This window comes from Trichechus manatus, unplaced genomic scaffold (genome assembly GCF_000243295.1).
Source record: "Trichechus manatus latirostris isolate Lorelei unplaced genomic scaffold, TriManLat1.0 scaffold00132, whole genome shotgun sequence".
In the NCBI taxonomy this organism is placed as follows: Eukaryota; Metazoa; Chordata; class Mammalia; order Sirenia; family Trichechidae; genus Trichechus; species Trichechus manatus.
The window spans coordinates 5,173,646-5,194,754 of NW_004444068.1; the positions used below are offsets into that span (position 1 = coordinate 5,173,646).

Genomic DNA, 21,109 nt, shown 5'->3' on the forward strand with positions numbered 1-21,109 from the left:
CCAAAGGTTCTAGTAGGATGTGTTTTCATTCTTGTTTGATTCTGTGAATTTCTTTATTCCATCCTTAATTTCTTCTGTAACCCAGTAGTTTTTGAGCAAGGTGTTGTTCAGTTTCCATGTGTCTGATTTTTTTTCCTTGCTTTTTCTGTTGTTGATTTCTACTTTTATGGCTTTATGGGCAGAAAAGATGCTTTGTAAAATTTCGATGCTTTGAATTTTGTTAAGGCTTGCTTTATGGCCTAATATGTGGTCTACTCTGGAGAATGTTCCATGTGCGTTGGCAAAGAAAGTATACTTGGCTGCTGTTGGGTGGGGTGTTCGGTTATGTCTATGAGATTGAGTTGGTTGACTGTAGCATTTAGCTCTTCCGTGTCTTTGCTGAGCTTCCCTCTGGATGTTCTATCCTTCACCAAAAGTGGTGTGCTGAAGTCTCCTACTACTATTGTGGAGCTGTCTCTCTTTTCAATGCCCTTAGTATGTTTTATGTATTTTGGAGCCCTGTTGTTGGTACGTAAACATTTATTATAGTTATGTCCTCCTGGTGTACTGACCCTTTAATCATTATATACTGTCCTTCCTTATCCTTTGTGGTGGATTTTACTTTAAAGTCTATTTTGTCAGAGATTAATAATGCCACTCCTGCTCCTTTTTGAGTGTTGTTTGCTTGACAGATTTTTTTCCCATCTTTTGAGTTTTAGTTTGTGTGTCTCTTGTAAGTAGCTTACAGACGGATCATGGTTTCTTATCCAATCTGCCACTGTCTCTTTATTGGTACATTCAGTCCATTTACATTCAGTGTAATTATTGATAGGTATGAGTTTAGTGCTGTCATTTTGATGTCTTTTTTTGTGTGTTGTTCAGTTTCTTTGTTCCACTTAAGTTTCTGTGCTGAGTCGTTTTTATGTATTTTCTTTTCAACTTTTTCATTGTTGTTGATTTTGTGTTTGCTGAGTCTTTGTATTTTTCTAGTTTTTTATTTTGACTTGCAGGATTGTTAGTTTCCTTTGTGGTTACCTTAATATTTACCCCTATTTTTCTAAGTTTATACCAGTGTTTTATGTCTTTATATCGCCTTGACTTCCTCTCCATATGCAAAATCTATGTCTACATTTTTTAAGTCCCTCTTCTTTGTTTTAATGTTGTCATCTTCTACATACTGACATTTGTTTCCCTGTTTTCAGTGTTTTAGCTTTATTTTTGTCACTTCCCTATCTGGGTTGATATCTGGTTGCTCTGTCCTGTATTCTAGTCTTGGGTTGTTATCTGATGTTACTGATTTTCTAACCAGAGGACTCCCTTTAGTAGTCCTTGTAATTTTGGTTTGGTTTTTGCAAATTCCCTAAGGTTGTTTATCCAGAAATGCCCTAATTTCGCCATCAAATTTGAGAGACAGTTTTGCTGGATATGTAAGTCTTGGCTGGCAGTTTTTTTCTTTCAAGGCTTTATATATGTCATCCCATTGCCTTCTTGCCTGCATGGTTTCTGCTGAGTAGACTGAGCTTATTCTTATTGACTATCCTTTGTAGACGACTTTTCGTTTATCCCTAGCTGCTCTTAAAATTCTCTATCTTTGGTTTTGGCAAGTTTGATTATAATATGTCTTGGTGACTTTCTTCTGGGATCTACCTTATGTGGGATTCGATGAGCATCTTGGATACATATCTTGTCATCCTTCACAATATCAGGGAAGTTTTCTGCCAACAAATCTTCCACAATTCTCTTGGTATTTTCTGTTATCCACCCCCCACCTCAACCCCGTTCTGGTACTCCAATCACTCGTAGGATATTCCTCTTGATACAGTCCCATATGATTCTTAGGGTTTCTTCATTTTTTAAAATTCTTTTATCTGATTTTTCCTCAAATAAGTTGGTGTCAAGTGCTTTATCTTCAGTCTCACTAATTCTGACTTCCATTGCCTTAATTCTGCTCCTATGACTTTGTACTGAGTTGTCTAATTGTGAAATTTTACTGTTAATCTTCTGGATTTCTGATTGCTGTCTCTCTATGGATTCTTGCAGCCTGTTAAATTCGTCATCATGCTCTTCTCTAATCTTTTTAATTTTCTCTATTGCCTGTTCTGCGTTTTGCTTAATTTCCTTCCTAATTTCTTGAAGAGTTCTGTATATTAATCTTTGGTATTCTGCCTCTGGTAATTCCAAGAAATTTTCCTCCTCTGGAAAATTTCTAGATTCTTTATTTTGGGAGCTTGCTGAAGCCATCACAGATTGCCTCTTTATGTGATCTGATATTGACTGTTGTCTCCAAGCCATCAATAAGTTATTATATCTATTTAATAATTTTATGTTTGCTTACTGTGTCCTAGCTTCTTGTTTTGTTTTGATATGCCCAAATAGGCTGCTTTAGGAGCTACTTTGGTTATTGGCACCTTTGGAGAACACATATTCCATATCTGGGAATACTGCTGGCTCTCAACCATAAAACCACAAGGAAGGAAACTGCCTTTGAATGGGGGCCAGAGGAACAGGACACTATGTCTGAATTACAGAAAGCAGGTCTCACTCTCCCTGCTTTTAGGCCCTTATGATCCACATTCAACCATGATTTTGGAGGTGTCTGTCACACGTGCTTATACAGAGTGGAGCTTATGCGAAAAACCTGAGAGCACTGCCCTACGGTGACTGTTGGGATTCTGGACTAGATAGTTTCCAGATGCTGCAACAAAATACATGCCATTTGAAAGGCAATTACGTGCCTGCTATTGGGCGTAGACTGAGACTGCCTCAATGAAAAAAGGACATAAAATCATCATGAGACCTGAAATACCAATAATGTCTTGGGTGAAGTCAAAGAAACACTCTAATAAGGAAGGTGGTGCCCAAAATAGTTTCATAATAAAATGGAAATGGTTCATACAAGAACAAGCTACTTGGGTAATGCAGGGAGGCACCCAATGTATGCACAAGCAGGTAGCCTCTTTTTCCATAGGTCCTACCCTGGAACCACCTGAGAAGCTGCCAGAGACCATTGCTAAATGTACAGTGCCCTAAGAACAACTTTCTGCAGACCAGCAGAAGGGGCTTGGTTCATGGATGACACTTCAAGGCACGTGGACAACATCTGATGTCAAAAGCTGCTGCATTAAGACCAGCACATGGAAAGACCCTGATTGAAGAAGGTAAGAACAGGTCAGCTCAATGGGCTAAACTGCATGCTGTCTTCCTAGCCATGATGGAAGAATTAGGCAATGGTGAAAGCCTGTATGTTTGGATTTTTACCGACTCATGGGCAGTAGCCAATGGTCTGGCTATATGGTCCGGCAAATGGGAGGTGGCAGATTGGACTATTAAGGCAACACCTGTGTGGAGCACAGATCTATGCAAAGCACTCTGGGACTTTAGAGGGTGCATTAGAGTAGGACACATCGGCGCCCACCAGAAGAACCTGCTTCCTGGATTGAAGGGCGATTAGAATCAGCAAGTGGACCTGTAGGTATGCTCACTTGACATGGTCAATTGGGTCTATAAAATGAGTGGACCTGGGGGTGCTTCAGCAATGCAGAGATGGGCTCAATCTAGACACATCCCTCCTGCAACCCCTGAGGCACAAAATGCCAATAAGGACTGCTCTGTCTGCCAGCAAGAAAGAGGTTGCAGATGGCTATGGGACAGATTCCCCAGAGGGTAGAGCCCTGCCCATAGCTGGCAAGTTGATTATATTGAACCAATGATGCCGGTGCCACCAGATGCCTACCAACAGGTCCTCACAGGAATAGATACTTACTCCAGACTGGGCTTTGCATATCCCGTGACGGATGCAAATGCCAAAAACACCATTAAGGGATTGGAACAAAGACACTGTACTAATTTAGGCCACCGAGTTATATTTCATCAGACCAAGGAATACACTTTACAGCCCACAGGTGCACCAATGGGCCAAGAAACATCATATTAAATGGACATACCATGCTGAACACCACCCTCAGAGTAATGGTTTGATAACAGAATTGGAATGGGTAATTGAAACATTTGTTATCTAAAACGGGAATATAAGGCATCAAGGGCTGGCTCACAAACCTTCATGAATGTGTGCTCACACTCAACATGAGAGGGGCAAAGGGAGGATCACCACTGGACAGATTCTTACGGTTCTCTGGGGGATCTGGGAAAGATGGAGTAAGGGAGGACGCTGGTGCCACTATATAGTTCTTCCCCCACGTCACCTAAAATTGCTTTTTTCCTGCCAGATGCTGCAATCCTAGGACCAGTCAATGACTAGGATAAGATGAAGTGTGACAGAAAACTTGGAGATAATACTGATAATTGTGAAAGGTCGGGCAGAAACCAATGGACTGACAAAAACTTTAAAATTAGTTGATTTCATATATTTGCTGCAAAATTGATTCAAGATTAGACTATTTATAAAGTTTTAGAATTAGAAAATTTCTACTATGAAAGAAACTCTTAAAACTCTGGACAGAAACAGATGCCTTTTGTGCCTCTTACGTCCTGTTCCTAGTGGTGATGCTCCAGAGGCAGTTGCAGTCTTTGCAAGCTCATTAGAGACCATTCTTCTTACCTAGATGAATCTCATTAACTATTCTAAACCAAGTAAGAGGGGGACAAATGAAAGTACCTTAGCAAAATCAACTGTTGTTAATTACTACTGAATACATTTCTTTATAGATACGTGTCTTTACATGCTTCTATACACAATAAAAACTTACTAATAGTTTAGTTTTTCAGAATAAGTTAACGTTCAGCATACATGTTGCTTTGTTGGTTACCTACCGAAGATCAAGACCTTGATTTTGCCAGATATTTTCCATAATGCGTATAATTTGAAGTGTTAACATATCTTGCCGCAAATCTGAAATTCAAATAATATGTATCATAACTCAACGCCACAAATGGAAATTTAGGTATGATGTCATCACAATGTTTTCAAACAAAAAACAGAGCTATATTTACTCTTCAAAATAATCTATAAGAAAGCAATATTCTGATTCTTTAACCCATTTCTAAAGTATCTGCACAAGAACATCTGCGTAACAATGTTAGATAAAGCTAGCACGTATTTCACAAAAATTCTTAATTAAACATTTCAAGTACTTATTTTTCTAAATCCTTAAATTTGAATACAGATATTTGTATCAAAATACTGGAATCAACAGAATTCACTGCTGAAATGTTATTTTTCTACGGTCACTATCCATGATCCTTTCCTTCCACAGCCTTTTTCTCCTAGTTAAGATTTTCTTTTATATGGGTCCTTAGCAGACTATGGAGCTCTGGTGGCGCAGTGGTTAAGAGCTCAGCTGCTAACCAAAAGGACAGCAGTTCGAATCCACCAGCCACTCCTTGGAAACCCTACGAGGCAGTTCTACTCTGCCCTATAAGGTCACTAGGAATCAGAAACGACTCGACGGCAACGGCTTTGGTTCTTGGGGTTTTTGTTTTGTTTTGTTTTTAAGCAGACTATGTATTTTCCTTGTACCATGGTGTAATTTTAATTTTGTAACTTTCTGTTTAATGTACCTCTTTCCCATATTAGACTGTAAGCTCCAAGAGGGCAGGGATTCTGTTTGGTTTATAGCTACAACCCCAGGCCCTACCACATAGAATATTTACGGAATGAATGTTCACACAGTTAAGCAAATGACAGTCAGACACTGATTTTAGGCCTTCTAAATTCTATGCCTAGTACTTCTTTTTAATAATTACACATGCATATTGTACAGGTTAAGACATTTGCTTAATGTTATATGTTCTGTCACATGTATATTCCTTAAATGGCTTTCAATAGTCTTCAAGGTTCATAAATAGCCTGTGTATAAAAAGGCAGCTAAATTCGTGCATCATAAGTTCATTAATACTCTTCCTTACCATCCCCATTTTTAAAGATGATCTCATTGTTCTGAAACAGTAACTCTGACATGATGTCTGGGTTCTCCCAATTCAACCACAGTGGCCTTTTTGCAGAGGACATAATTCGACACTCTTCAAGCCTTTAAAATAGTTAAAAACTTTACTTAAAATAGTTAAAAACGTTACTAGGCATCTTAGCTTTGTTATTTTTTTTCCATTGAATTTATTTTAAAATAATACACAGTATAGATTTTTGAAGTGATACAAAAACTTAAAACATTCTCAATTTATATTTATGAATTCATTTCTAAGTGAGTATAGAGCAAACATAAATGGTAAGCTTTTAAATAATATAAGGGCATATGAATTTTCAACAAATATTGGGACATATTAGTTTTATACCTAATACATTCCGTTTCTTATCCTACAATACCAGAAATTCTGGCTATAAAAAGTTTTAAACTCCATTATTAGAATAGTAAAAACTCAGTTGGAATAAAAGCAGTTCTGAACTTAAGACAATTTTTCTAGTCTTATTTTGTAGAGCAGGAGAATGGGAGAAGGAAGCGTATAGAACCGAACATTCTAATTATAATGGACATTTTGACTTTTTCTAGAGATTTTATACAGAAGGGGTGTTTATTTAAATACTTCGATAAAACTTCCAATACAGTACCTTACCTGAGATTTCCTAGTTGGTGAGCAGGGTTTAGAGGAGACAGAAAGCCCTGTAGAGCATCCATGAAATCTGGTCGTCTCATTTGCTCAACTAAAAACTTCATCTGTACCTGATAAAGAGACAGAATCAAGGTTAGAAATTGATTTCATAAAAGGTAAAACTACTTGCTAATCTCATTTATATCCCAGCGCCTCAGTACTGTGGAGTCTTTAAGTGCATATCCTGGATTGGCTGCATTAATTAGGTGCTATAATCGAGAGCAGCTTAACTCAGGAAGAGAAGCAACAGTGGCAGCACTATACACCTTCCAGTGAGAAGCTGACAGAAGTGAAGTTTTGGCTCTACACCAGGGGTAGGTCAACTATGGCCTGCAAGTCAGCCACCAGGTTTTGTAAATTAAGTGGTATTGGAACACAGCCATGCTCATTCATTTATGTATTGATTTTTGTGCTGTAATAGCAGAGCTGAGCAGTTGACAGAGACCACATAGCCTGCAAAGTCTGAAATATTTACTAGCTGGCCCTTAAGAAAACATTTGCTGACCCTTCTTGCTCTAGAGGAAAGACTAAGGAGGCATCACCTTAGCTTAGTTTAGTAACTTTACTTTCTGGTGTTTCAGAAAACATCACATCTCTCTCTGTTGGATATAGAAAAGGCCTAGTAAGGCTAAAAAAAAAAAAAATTGCTGCAAAGGACTTGTCAAGAAACCTTTGTTACACTGAATCTCATACTATGCTCAGGTTCTAGTAAGTAGCTGCAAAGAAACATCCCTTTTTATCAGTTCAAACAGAGTCTAGACTGCTGAGCTATTATGCAATAACTGGCATTCTAAGAAATCTCTACCCGTTGAAAATATAAAATGGGGGGGAGGGGGAAAGGTTAAGAGCTATGGATTTGTAATAAATTAGTTTTTATGTTGTAATTTTAGTAATAATTTTTTTCTTAGTATATATAAGTAAATAGCTAGAAAATCTAGTCGTCCTTGACTAGGCAGCTTTTGCTTATGTACAGGCATTTCTTTTTCTGTAACTGTCAACCCTAATGTTAGCACAGTGCTTCCTATACTTTATCACTCGTTGTTATGATAAAACACAAAACTACTCAGAGTAACTGCTTTTGTTGCTATTCCTGCAATTTTAGTTCCCTACCACAATCTCATTTAAACTAGTGGTAATCTGAGTAATCAATTTCATGTTCCTAATTAATCTATTTTGTCAAAGCCAATTTGATAACTCCAGCTATAGGACATGCCTATATTTACAAATTGGTAAATATTTACAATTGCTTCTTTTTTCTTAGCTCAGTTACAATGTAACAAAATTTATCCTTTCAAGGCAGTCTATTCCCCTAGTGCCCATTAATTCCAGAACTAGATACAGTATGATTATTTTCTAATTGTTGTTAGCTGCTGTTGAGTGGGCTCTGACTCATGGTGACCTTAGGAATAACTGAACGAAATGTTGCCTGGTCCTGTGCCACCTTCATGATTGTTGGTATGTCTGAGTTAACTGTTGTGGTTACTGTATAATCTGTTATAATCCCTAAGGTTTTCATTGGCTGATTTTTGGAAGTAGATCACCAAGCCCTATTCCTAGTCTGTCTTAGTCTGGAATCTCTGCTGAAGCTTGTGCACCATGGGTGATCCTGCTGGTATTTGAAATACCAGTGGCATAGCTTCCAGCATCATAGCAACATGGAAGCCACCATACACCAACTGACCGATGGGTGGCAGATTTTCTAATAATCCATATTTGAACTTAAATACAACTGCAATGAACTCATACATACTGTATGCCATTTAGATTAATACAATAACTTTCTTTTAAAGTTTTTTTCTTTTCAAGCAGTATTAATGAAAATGGTAGAAAAACTCATTCAGTACTGCTAATTTTCTCACCTTTGGGGGCTCACTAATAAAAGTGGGCATTCCCCCCCCCGCCACATTTCACTAGAGATGAAGAAAAACATTAATTAGGGAGGCTGGACAAATTACACTGCTCATATTGATAATGCCTACCTCATATATTCTGGGCAACTGAAACCTCATTTTTAGCTGAAGAACACTGTGGATGGATCGAATGAAGGATACAACCAAAAACCAAATCCACTGCCATCAAATTGACTCTGACTCATAGCGACCCTATAGGACAGAGTAGAACTGCCCCATAGGGTTTCCAAGGCTGAAATCTCTATGGAAGCAGACTGCCACATCTTTCTCCCACAGAGCGGCTGGTGGGTTTGAACCACCGACCTTTTGGTTAGCAGCCGAGTGCTTTAACCACTGCGCCACCAGGGCTCCTTGAATGAAGGATCCAAAACCAAAACCAAACCCACTGCCGTCAAGTCGATTCTGACTCATAGCAACTATAGGGTTTCCAAGGAGCAGCTGGTGGATTCAAACTGCCGACCTTTTTGGTTAGCAGCCAAGCTCTTAACCACTGTGCCACCAGAGCCCCTGAATGAAGGATAGAAGTAGGAAAAGGTCATGAAAAACCATTTACATTTTATTTCATACTCCTCAGTTGTACTAAGCTTGTAGGTCTTAGCTAGACTGCAGATGACTAGAGAGTGTAATATACTCACTATAAATGACTATGAGTCCATTTTAAACTTAGAAATGAAAAACTAACTTCTTTTCACTAATTTTATTACTAAAAGGTAATAAACTACATAGGACAAGGAAAGAATCATTTAAAAAATGAATGGCTATATAAGAGAGGAAAACAGGGTAAGAAGAGGAAATTAACATTTTTGGGGCACATCCAGTGTTCCAGGGACTGAGATAGGTGCTTCACATATCTCATGTAATTTAATTCTCAGAACAACCCTATAAAGAAAGTATTATTCCCATTTTACAGATGAGAAAAATGAATCACAAAAGCCTAAATAATATGACTAACATTACATAGCTAAGAGTCAATGAAACTCGGATCAGAATCCTAATCTGCTTGATTCCAAGGACCATAATCAATGGATACACTGAGCTCCCAAACAACCCTGCCCCATGGCAATGAAAAGTCTCAAAAGCAAACTAACAAGTGACATACCTTTTGTGTTTCATCTTTCTTCTCCTGTTTGAGAATGTCAGTTAAATTAATGAGTTTTTCCATAGCCTCGACTTGTCTATTCAGGTGCTTCAAATACATCCCACAAGCACGACAATAGGACTCCAAAAGCAGGCCAAACCTCTGACTTACTGTTTTATTGTGCATCTCAGATCTAAAACAACAGTACAAGATTTAAAAAAAATATATATATATAATGTTGTTGTTGATTATCATGGAGTTAATCCTGACTCACAGTGACCCATGTGACAGAGTAGAACTGCTCCACAGGATTTCCTTGGCTGTTAATCTTCATGGAAGCAGACTGCTAGGTCTTTCTGCCGCAGAGTGGCTGATGGGTTTGAACCGTCAACCTTCTGGTTAGCAGCTGAGCACTTAACTGTTGCGCCACCAGGGCTCTCTCCCTCTCCTATAACTGGTCTTAAATGAATATACAAATAATGTTTTTAAAAAGAAAATAGAAAACCTTATCTTCTAAATCCAATTAATATTACAATCATACTAACAATAAAAAAATTCAAAATTTAACCTTTAGAAGCAAAACAAGAATTTCAGATAGTTCCTAGAAATACAAACTTAACAAATTATTTTTTAGGTTTATTTCAACTCCTTTTCATTCACTAATCTCAGCCCAAGATACATAAACATGAAAAAAGAAAACTAGGCACAAAAACTATAATAAAATGGATAGAAAGGGGGCAAAGAGTTCAGTGAGTACTATTTGACTCTTCTACCATACACGTCCCTTTTCTGTACTGTCTCTAAATTTAAGGTATTTTTTTTTTTTTATTGTACTTCAGGTGAAGGCTTACAGAACAAATAGTTTCTCATGAAACAGAAGTACACGTGTTGTTTTATGACATTGGTTAACAACCCCACAACATATCAACCCTCTAACTTCTCAACCTTTTTTTTTTTTGGTGAAAATACACATAGCCAAAGATACACCATTTCAAAAATTTATACATGCACAGTTCAGTGATACTGACTACGCTCTTCGAATTGTGCTGTTATTCTCACTTAAGATGAAGACTTACAGAACAAAACAGTTTCTCATTTAACAGTTACTACAAATGTTGCCCTATGACAATGGTTAACAAATCTCACAACACATCAACAATATCCTTACTCAACCTTGGGTTCCCTATCACCAGCTTCCTTGTCCCCTTCTGCTTTCTGGCCCTTGTCAATGGACTCCTGTAGCTCGTTAGTCTCATTTGGTTTTACGGGGCTATCCCCTCCCAGGCTGAACAATGAACCTCGGAGGTAACTTCACCACTGAAATTTAAGGTATTTTAAACCTGGCTTCTAGGTTCTATTTTTGATTTAACACTTTTAAACTCATATTAGATATAAATATGACCTCTAACTTTAAGTATTAGATATATCACAGTCTGCAAAGTATTTTTTATTCTTAAGTAGCTTTTTTTCTAGTAAGAGCCTTAGAATTTTGTTATTATTGTTCTGAATTCCAAGGTATGATTTTTTTTCTTTATTTTGGGATATTTTAATCCATATATATAGTGAAACCTACTGCAACATTAATCTGGACATAGCAAATTTTACTTTGCTTAAAATAGCATCAAAAAATCCCTAAAATTATTTTCACTCTCATTCATGTACAAAATTCAATTTTGAATTTTACTAGCTTCCTTAACTCCAAAGAGAAAAAAGTTGAGGTGAAGCTTATAGTATGCCATATATCTGGAAAACACTTCCAGATAAACAAAAACCAAAAGTACATAAGTAATGTATATCTACATATACATTACATATATTGTATCATAATTTATTATACTGAATATAAATATATTTATATATACATTAAGAAGGCAAGTAATATACAATTACAGAATTTAATGGGAAAATAATTTAACTTACTTTAAATGCCAAAAGAAAAAGTGCCCAATCCTTTGATTAGTCAAAGCTTTCTTAAGTAAAAATCTCACAAGCTGGTTATCCAAATATTGTTCATATTTTAGGACCTACGTGATTAAAAAAAGAAAACAAAACAAAGAACTCCACATGAATCAGGAGCAGTGTCTGCATAACTGGAGTTAAAGAACACGTTTCAGAAAGAAAGTAGATACTACTAGAAATAAAACGGATTTTCTTAAAAAAGCATAAAACCAGTTAATGCAGTGGGTTTTGGGAACAGCATGGGTTTAGAATAAAACGTTATTTACTAGTTTACATTATTTTACCTGTACTAGCTGAATTAGGTACTGAGAAAGCTTGTCATCTGTTAAATATTTTTCCAAGCATCGAACAGCAAATCCTCGAACCATAGGATCTGGATAATTACAGTCTAGAAGTTCCATGGCTTGTTCAGGTTTGATTGGAGGCCAGTCTTTCACCAAGCAGTACATCTGCATGTGAGAAAGACAATAAACCATATTTAAAAAGCAACGATAGTTGCAAATGAATCCTATAAAAAAATGTCCTAACTTATTTTACTAGTAGTTTAGATAAACTTATAAATACAGTGCTTAAAATTTTCAGTTCTAAATAATTTTATCTGTGGAAGCAGTGTGAATGGTATTTCTCTCTACTATATTACCATTATTAATTAATTTAAAACAGTCTATTTTATCTCTTACGTTTATGAAGACTTTCTGAGAGAAAATATTTTCAGTAACATCAATTTTGTGCAATAGTTACTCAGTAATATCAAGCATACGTTTACCTGGGCTACTTCATCTCTAGAATTCCACTTAACAGACAGGAGCAATTTGGGCAGAATTTCAGGGATAGTTACACAATAGTGTCTGTATGGGAAAGATAAAACAAAAAACATTCTTGCATGTTATTCAAAAGGCCTAAGTGTCTAACTTTTCAATTACACAACATTTAAGAAGTTTCAAACACTTTTAAAACCATTCTTACCATTACTAGCCTTCTTAAACTATCAAAAGAAATCAGTGTTTAACACGATAGTTGTGTAGATATATACATATGTACTTAGACACAGTTATGATAGCAAGGAAGACAAAGGGAAAATCCAAATAGAGAACAAGAACTTAGGAAAAATTTAGTTGACAGTTCATAAAAATTATGAATATATTTTATAGCACTCTTTATATGGCTCATACTATTTACCTACTTAAGCAACATGAACCCTAAGAAGTGTCACCAGTTCTACTGTGGCCACTGGACAAAAATTTGTTTTTAATGTACTTTCTGCAGAAATGTAATACACTTGCTTTTTTAAGATATACCACTGGATACTTACCAAGTAGCAAGTTAATTTCCTCATAAATGAAAATAAATTATGACACTATTACTTTAAAGAAGTGTGAGAAAAAAAGAAAAACAAAAAGGAACTCCTAAAAATTGTAATACTGTAATATACAGACCAACTAAACCACAACTAAACTGACCCAAACTTCGGCTATTTTTTTGGCTACTGAATTTTATTTTTTAAAAAAGTTCTATCAGGGATTTAGAATTTAAAAAAAAAAAAAAAAAAGTGCCTTCAGTATACAAAGTAAGTATCAAGGCAGTATGATTTACTAGAAACATCAATCTATATCCATAGTTTTAAAAAAGAATAATGTTTATAATAAAAAAAACCCAAACACATAAACTATGCTTTATTTACTCAAATAAGTATGGTAGAAACATAGAAGGATCAGCCACAGTCAGTTCTTTCTTGTGCAAAAGAAGAAAGGAACAGAGAATCTCCATCTTACACTTACCTGTGGCTCCATAGAAAATCTTTTTCTTGCTCAGTGATTTCAGACAGAGGATCTCGTGTACAAATTGCTCGGAGCTGTTCTTTGTCATTTTCTCTTAATTCATTGTCTCTAGCTAGTCTGTTACTCTGTAAAATAAAGTAATATCTTATATAGTTTTTTTTTTCCATATTCCCCCTCCCATTCATGAGTGATCTACAAAAAAAGCAAATTAATTTTAATAAAATTTACGTTGCATATTAATTGTAAAATAACTTCTTCTCATTGCAGAACTTTATGTTCAGGGATAGGAAAGAATCAATCTAAGATAGTATTTGTGGTACAAATCCAGTAACTTTGGTCTTGGTTAACCTCATCACCAACCAGTCAGAACTGTAACTTCCCAGGTTAGTCAGGGAGAAGACGAGATGGAGACACTAGAGGTTAGTAGTGAGCAACTTCTCTTCCTGATGAAGCCCCTTCCTATTATCCAATTAACTAATTTGCTGTTATGCTAGAATAAGAAACAGTAAAATTATAAAATAAAAAAGTAAACCTTTTCATGTTCCTTAAACACATTCTTATAATTACTGTAAGGCTTTCAAATTTAAAAAGTAAAAATAAATAAGGGAAAAAAACACCCCTTTAAAACACTGTATACATACATATACATACTCATTGCCGTAGAGTTGATTCTGACTCATAGCAACCCTACAGGACAGAGTAGGGCTGCCCTATAGGGTTTCCAAGGAGCAGCGGGTGGATTCAAACTGCCGACCTTTTGGTTAGCAGGTGAGCTCTTAACCATTGCTCCACCAGGGCTCCAAAACATTGTATAGTGAATATTAAAAAAATAATTTTTATTCTAAGTAATGTATTTATTCACTTATAGATATATTAACTGTATAATGAATAATTATGAATGCATATTAATATATTATACAAAACAAATACCTTTAGAATGGGTTACACACATTTCTAAAGACTAAAAATGAAATCAAGAAGCCCTGGTGGAGCAATGGTTAAGTGCTCAGCTGTTAATCGAAAAGGTTGGTGCTTCAAACCCACCCAGTGGCTCTGTGGGTGAAAGACCTGGATATCTGCTTCTGTAAAGATTACAGTCTAGGAAACCCTATGGGGCAGTTCTATCCTGTCACATGAGGTTGCTATGAGTTGGAATCAACTTGACGGCACCCAACAACAACAAAAATGAAATCAAACTGCCATATATGCTACTTGGTTTTATACATTGTCAGTTTATCCAACAGTATGAAGAAATATTACTGGCACATATTCATTCACCAAGTATTTATTAAACATGCACTGTGTGCTTATCCTGTTCTTGCTGTTGCGTCACAAAATAGTAAAAGACCTGGTACTAAAAGAACCTCTGATCTAGCAGGAAAGCAAATAAACAAATATGAAAATATCAGAGAGCTGATATGAGTACTCTGGATGATGCGACAAAGAATGAGTAAATGGCTACTTTAGATTGGGTGTTTGGAAATGGCCTCCGAGAAGGTAACATTTAATTTGCCATCCAAATAACAGGAAGGAATTATCTACACTAAGATTGGAGGAAAAGACTATTGTAGACGGAGGAAACAGTTCAAGGGCTCCAAGAAGAGGATGAGTTTGGTATGAAAGAAGAACAGGAAGGACAGTGAGACTGAAGCCCAGTAGACAAGGGAGAGAAGTGACAGGAAATTGTGTTCAGAGCATGTGAAATTTGCAGGTCAGTTAAAATTTTTTATTTTTAATGACAGCTATTTAAAAGATGAATACCATGATCTGATTTATACTTTATAAAGATTATTCAGCTGCTCTGGGGAAGGAGTGAGGTCTGTTAAAAGGCAATCACACTAGTCCAGGAAAAGAGATAATAAATACTTAACCCTTAGTTTACGAGGAAAAGTAGTTAACGCTATTTATCATCTGGGTCCAATGGACTCTTAATTTTTTTATATTATTTATTAATTTATATTTTTTTTATATAAAATAATTTACAGAAGAATAAAGTGATGGTGAAAACCAACTTTTTAGACGTTTTAATAAGAATTCAAATAGTCAAATCAAAACTTTATCCATAGTTTCCTGGCTTTGAAGATATATATCAAAAACGGGCAACATTTTAGAATTCAACTAATTGCTTGCTCATCAACTGTCATCCACGGATTTGGAACACATCCATCCTGTAAACACGGACTCCAGATTTCCAATATGTATCATTGCTTCTGGTTTATAATTACTTCCAGTTTTAATTCTTGCATGTACACTGTCAACATGTAATACTTCTGAAAACTTTGATGGCTCATGATTTTGTTGGAGAGGATGGCCATCTTCTTGGCTCCATAATTACAGAACTTCCCATTTTTATACTTATAAACACCAAACAGAATGATCGACCTAAGGAATTTTTTTAAATTTCTACATCACCTTTTTCCTTTCAGTCACTTTTGAATATACACTTGCCTTCAGCATTTCCCCCTCTTAGAAGGTGTATCAATCAAATTTTGGAGCACAAACATCATAAAAGATGTAAAGAACACTGAAGAAGATGAGGTGGTCCAGGTTTCTGTGACAAAACATTGCACAATGAAGTCCTCCTGCCTGTTGAAGGACTACCTGAATGTAAATACCATATTTCCTTTATGTCCGTAGAAGTAGATTCTTGCATTTGTGAAAATTCATCTAGCATACTGTCATCTGGTATTTCACTTATGATCAATTTCACTATCTCATTAAAGTCCAGAGAAGTAGTTCTAGACCTGGGAACTACTTGGAGTGATTTTGCTCTAGCACCCTCTCCTCCAGGACCTTTGGTAATGTCTGGAGACATTTTGGTTGTCACAACTTGGGGTGGTGGTGGTGCTACTGGTATCTATTAAGTAGAGGCCAAGGATGCTGCTAAACATCCAAAAAAGCACAAGATAGCCCCTATAAAGAGAATTATTTGGAAAAAATGTAAGTAGTACCAAGGCTCAGAAAATCTGCTCTAGAGTGCTGTTATCTATCTCCTTGCATTCATATTTTGATTTGTGTAATACTTATGAAACATCTTCTGTCAATTTTCTTCTCTCTGTCACTATGGGTGGAAATGAGAAATTCTGAATTGTCAACTGTTTCCAATGAAAGCCTAAAAAACAAAAAGACTACCAAGATGGTGTTTTCAGACTTCTTTTATATCTCTGGAAAGATGATATAATACATGGAACAATGCAATAAGGAAACTGAAGGATGAAATAGTGAAGATTTATTTCACCACTGTATAATCATTCTAGGCTATTCCATTCTTCTTCTATATTTTCTTTTTTTTTTTTTTTTTTTTTTTTTTTGCATAGCTGTAATAATAGGTAATGATGAGATAATTCCTAGAATGATGAAAGAGTAAAATATTTTAAGATACAGGAAAACTAAGATCCCATAATATACCTTAGATTTATAAAAGTTTCCAAAAGACTTTTTTCCAAGTGATAATTGAAAGAGCCAAACCTGTTGTGGTCGAGTCGATTTTGACTCACAGTGACCCTGGTAAAGACAGAGTAGAACCGCCGTACAGGGTTTTCAAGGAGCGGTTGGTAGATTCGAACCGCCAACCTTTTGGTTAGCAGCCCAGCTCTTAACCACTGTGCCAACAAGGTTCTAATTGAAAAAATAAGTTTTATTCTATTATAAAAATGAGCAAATTTTCTCCTTTTTCCTGGAAAGGAAGAAAAACTCTTCTAAGAAAGACAACATAAACGATCAATCCTTACAAAGAGTTAGAAGTACTCAAAAAAGAAACTCCTAAAGGCTAAAACCTGCAGAATGGTGGTTATGTCTTTCAATAAAGAAAATCTTTTTTTTTTAATGTCAAAAAAGTTAATTGTAGTTTTAGTATCTGATTGAATTTAGTAATGATTTTAAATTCATTTGTACTTATCAAAATCCCTTTCACATACCTATGAAAGTACATATACAGGAAAGATACTGTTATTACTCAGTTTACAAAAAGGATTGGTAAACTCCTTACCGGGAACAACAGCTGTGAACTAACAAAGTTCCTACGTGCAGTATTCCAGGCTGCCTCTGGGTGCTCCTGCACTGCTGCTGTTAATGTTACTGGGGTCAGCATATTTTAGGGCCTCTTGGCCCATACGTTCACTGCTGATCCAGCTATGATCTCCAACCAGGCCAAAGAAAAAGTGATTAAATTTTGAAACTAGGGGAAAGAGATACCAAAGAACAAAAATATCCTGTTGTCTTAGCACTGCAACCTTTGCCCGAGGGAAAAACGGAGAGTGAACAGAGCCCTGGTGGCACAGTGGTTAAGAACTTGGCTGCTAATCAAGAGGTTGGCAGTTTGAATCCACCAGCTGCTCCTTGGCAAACCTACAGGGCAGTTCTACTCTGTTCTATAGGGTCGCTATGAGTCGGAATCCACTCCATGGCAACGGGTTTGTTTTTTTGTTTTTTTTTTAACTGGTCCCTGAATCTGAAGTTATGGCCAAGATAAGACAATTAGATCAATCATTTAAACCCTATATGTACTCTTTTCTGCGAGATCTGACTATTGTGGCAAAGATGTGCTATTTCCTCTACCTCCAAGCTCAACTCTTCAGTATATGCTTGACTAACAACATATTTATACTTTGGTCTCAACTTCAAGGTTACTGTCTCAGAGAGGTATTTCCTGAACCCCAATATATATCAGCCTTTCCCCTCTGACCCTCAGTTAGTCTCTCTTGGTACACTATTGTTTTTCCTTCCTGGCATTTATTGTGATTTATAATCTTACTATGTGCTTTAACCTGTTTAATGCTGATTTTCACCACTATACTGTAAATACAATATAGGTCTATTTTATTCATAACTTTATTACTCAGTACCTATCACAGTGTTTTATACATAATTGGCATTCAATAAACATTCGTTAAATGAATGGAGGCAGGCTAGGACTCTGAGTTAACTAAGAAGAGGTAGAGCTGCAGTAAATAATATTAACAAATACAGAATTGTATTATATTGCAATGCTGTTCTAGACCCTATAGTATCAATGCTAGTGTATCTAAAATACAGGAAACCTTTCCCATACAAAGAATATGTACCCAAGTTCACTGATTATGACTAATATTTAAGAAAAGTCAGTGATTTGCCTTACCAGTCCTGCATGGGAATAGTTAAATCCTGCTTCTCGTGATACAGACCAATTGGCATGCTCTTCAATTACTGACATATCTGGAAACTTTACCACACTGCTGAACCAGTCAAACTCCAACTCTAGGCATGGAGTTTCCTAAGAGATGGAAGAAAAGTTATCATACATATTGAGCTTGATCATCATAAAAAAAGAAGAAGAAAAATATTCTAATTTATGATAAAAAAAAGTTTTGAAACAGAAACTTACTTTATTTGGATTTGATCCAGTAACACCAATAGGGTTCAGTAAATCTTCTAATCCATGAGGTACTGGCCAAAGATTCAAAGCCATTTTTCCAGATACTAGAGTATCTGTGTAATCAAACAGGTTTATATTTCCCCAGGCCAATGGACAATGTTCCTAAAAAACAAAGAAAAACATTCACTACTTGGGATTAAATTATAAAAAGCATTTCAAAACATATTACTTCCCTAGAAAAAGAATTCAACAACCAACTCTCTCTATAATAACTGGAACATGATATCTACTAAAAGCCATATTCATTTCTCAAATTTTTTTTTTCTCAAATGGAATTTTTTTCTCTTTTTCCCATTTAAAATTACATATATTTTAACTATAAATAGGAAATATGAGCCAAAGCAAGCATGAAAAATATTTGCACAGTCTCTTAACAGATTTTTGTGTGTAGTCACTTTATATGTTTAAAAAAATGTACCAATGTGAACTCATACTCTCTCATCATAAAAATAAACTCCTGAAGTTCAAGTATTCTTCTATGAGACATTTGTTTATTAAAAACTAAAAAATATATTTGATTAATAAATATTGTTTTTTAAATAAAGAAAAATAATTTCCATTTCTTGAGAAAAATTCAATCAGCAATATAATTAGGAGTTTTTAGAGGTAAATATCATTATTCCTTTACCTCTTTAGCACCCTTTCGGCCTTTAACAGAACAAATGGAAAGGCAAAGTCGAGCAGCACGAGGAAGATCAGGAATGTATATATCATAATTCAACCATTCATTCCACCTGTGTAAAATTTTAAAGAAAAAAGAATTTACCCAAAAAAAAAAGGCTTTATCTAGAGTATATAAACAACTCCTACAAATTATCAAGAAAAAGTTAAACCAAGAAAAAAACAGGCAAGATACTGACTAGAATAGGCACTTCACAAGATCATATTCAAATAAACAACAAATATGAAAAAGTAGCAATATCATTTGCATCCAGAAAATGCAAACTGAACTCTCATGGAAATATCACTAGACATGAGAATGGATAAAACTATAAAGACTGACGATACTAAAGGATGGAAAGGATGTGAAGCAACAGGAAATCTCAAACACTGCTAGTGGGGGTGTAATTGGTTACAACTAATTTGGAAAGCATGATTTACTAAAACTACCACCTCTACCCATAGGCATAAAACCACAGAAATGTGTGTACTGGTGCACAGAATGTTTATAGCAGAATTACTTATAATATCTGCAAACTGAAAATAACTCAAATGTCCAACAGTAGAATAAATAATAGAATACTGTAGAGTAATGAAAATAAACTATGGTTACTCACAACACGGATGAAATCTTATCAACATAATATTGAATGAAAGAAGCTAGATACCAAAGAATACCTGTTGCTTGAGTCTATTTATATAAAACTCAAAACCAGGCAAACGAACCAACAGTGTTAGAAGTCAGAATAGTGGTTATTCTTGGCGAGAACAGAAAGTTAATGGATTGGGAGCGGACATGAGCAGAGGCTTTTGGAGTGCTGGATGTTCTATTTCTTGACCAGCATTGTGGTTACACAGGTCCTCATTTTGTCATAATTCACTGAATGTATAATTATGGTTTCTTTTGTACATTAGTGCTATACTTCAACAAAATTAAAAAAAAAATTAGCTAATAAGAAAGGCAAATAGTAAAGGAAAACTAAATAAGATAAAATGAGATTTCCTATTATGATTAAAACTATATTTAATTACTTTTATATATGAGGTAGTTTTATTCAGAAGAACCCCATTAAGCCAGTAGGCAAATAAAATGAAAAAATAACTACTTTACAAGGGACAATATAACTTGACATTCATAAGCAAAAAATAAAAAGTTACTACAAAAGTGACATGATAAAAATTATTCAAATTTTTAGAATACATTCCTTTCAATTTATTGAAAACTACATGTGAAATTATGTCTATATTTGGTGGACATATTTGTAAAGAGAAAAATACAGTAGTTTTTTCTTAAGAACACATCAATGTATCTGATTTATCTAGCATATGGGAAAACATACATTTGGAACAAACACTTAAACTCAGTAATAATTTTTTCAATCTACTTCTATAGAAAAGCTTCGTATTTATTTATCTCTCACTTTTTATTTTTTGTAAACACAGAAAACTTTAAAAATTTACTTAAATTTACTACTGCCTTAGGGATTTCACCTTTTAGACTAAGCAAAGGATTCTTGAAAAAGATAATTCCTTTCTAAACATCTGTTTTAACTAAAATTTCAACATTTAAATCTTATATTATTAAATAAGTTTACTTTACTTTTGGTACTTGAAAAACTAGGGTAAATCTACATAATATTATATGGGGTCTTTGCTCAGGGCTTGTTGAACTCCTTGGATTAGTGAGTTTATAGTAGTCCCAAAGTTTGTAAAAATTTCCACTACTGTTTCAAGAATTGTTTTTCCATTCTCTCCTACAATCACCTTC

General features: G+C 35.3%; 1 protein-coding gene across 2 annotated transcripts in view; it reads right to left on the minus strand.

Annotated features, from left to right (window-relative positions):
- PIK3CA (phosphatidylinositol-4,5-bisphosphate 3-kinase catalytic subunit alpha) overlaps nt 1-21,109 on the minus strand; it is a 101,438-nt gene that overhangs the window by 9,560 nt on the left and 70,769 nt on the right. For both annotated transcript variants that reach the window (XM_004385090.3, XM_023739355.1), the window contains 11 exons: nt 19,310-19,415; nt 18,631-18,783; nt 18,385-18,519; nt 13,269-13,393; nt 12,257-12,338; nt 11,775-11,939; nt 11,452-11,555; nt 9,553-9,724; nt 6,508-6,614; nt 5,845-5,966; nt 4,750-4,828 (listed from right to left, as the gene is read on the minus strand). In XM_004385090.3, coding sequence (XP_004385147.1) covers nt 4,750-4,828; nt 5,845-5,966; nt 6,508-6,614; nt 9,553-9,724; nt 11,452-11,555; nt 11,775-11,939; nt 12,257-12,338; nt 13,269-13,393; nt 18,385-18,519; nt 18,631-18,783; nt 19,310-19,415 — 1,350 coding nt within the window. The remainder of the gene's footprint in view (nt 1-4,749; nt 4,829-5,844; nt 5,967-6,507; nt 6,615-9,552; nt 9,725-11,451; nt 11,556-11,774; nt 11,940-12,256; nt 12,339-13,268; nt 13,394-18,384; nt 18,520-18,630; nt 18,784-19,309; nt 19,416-21,109) is intronic.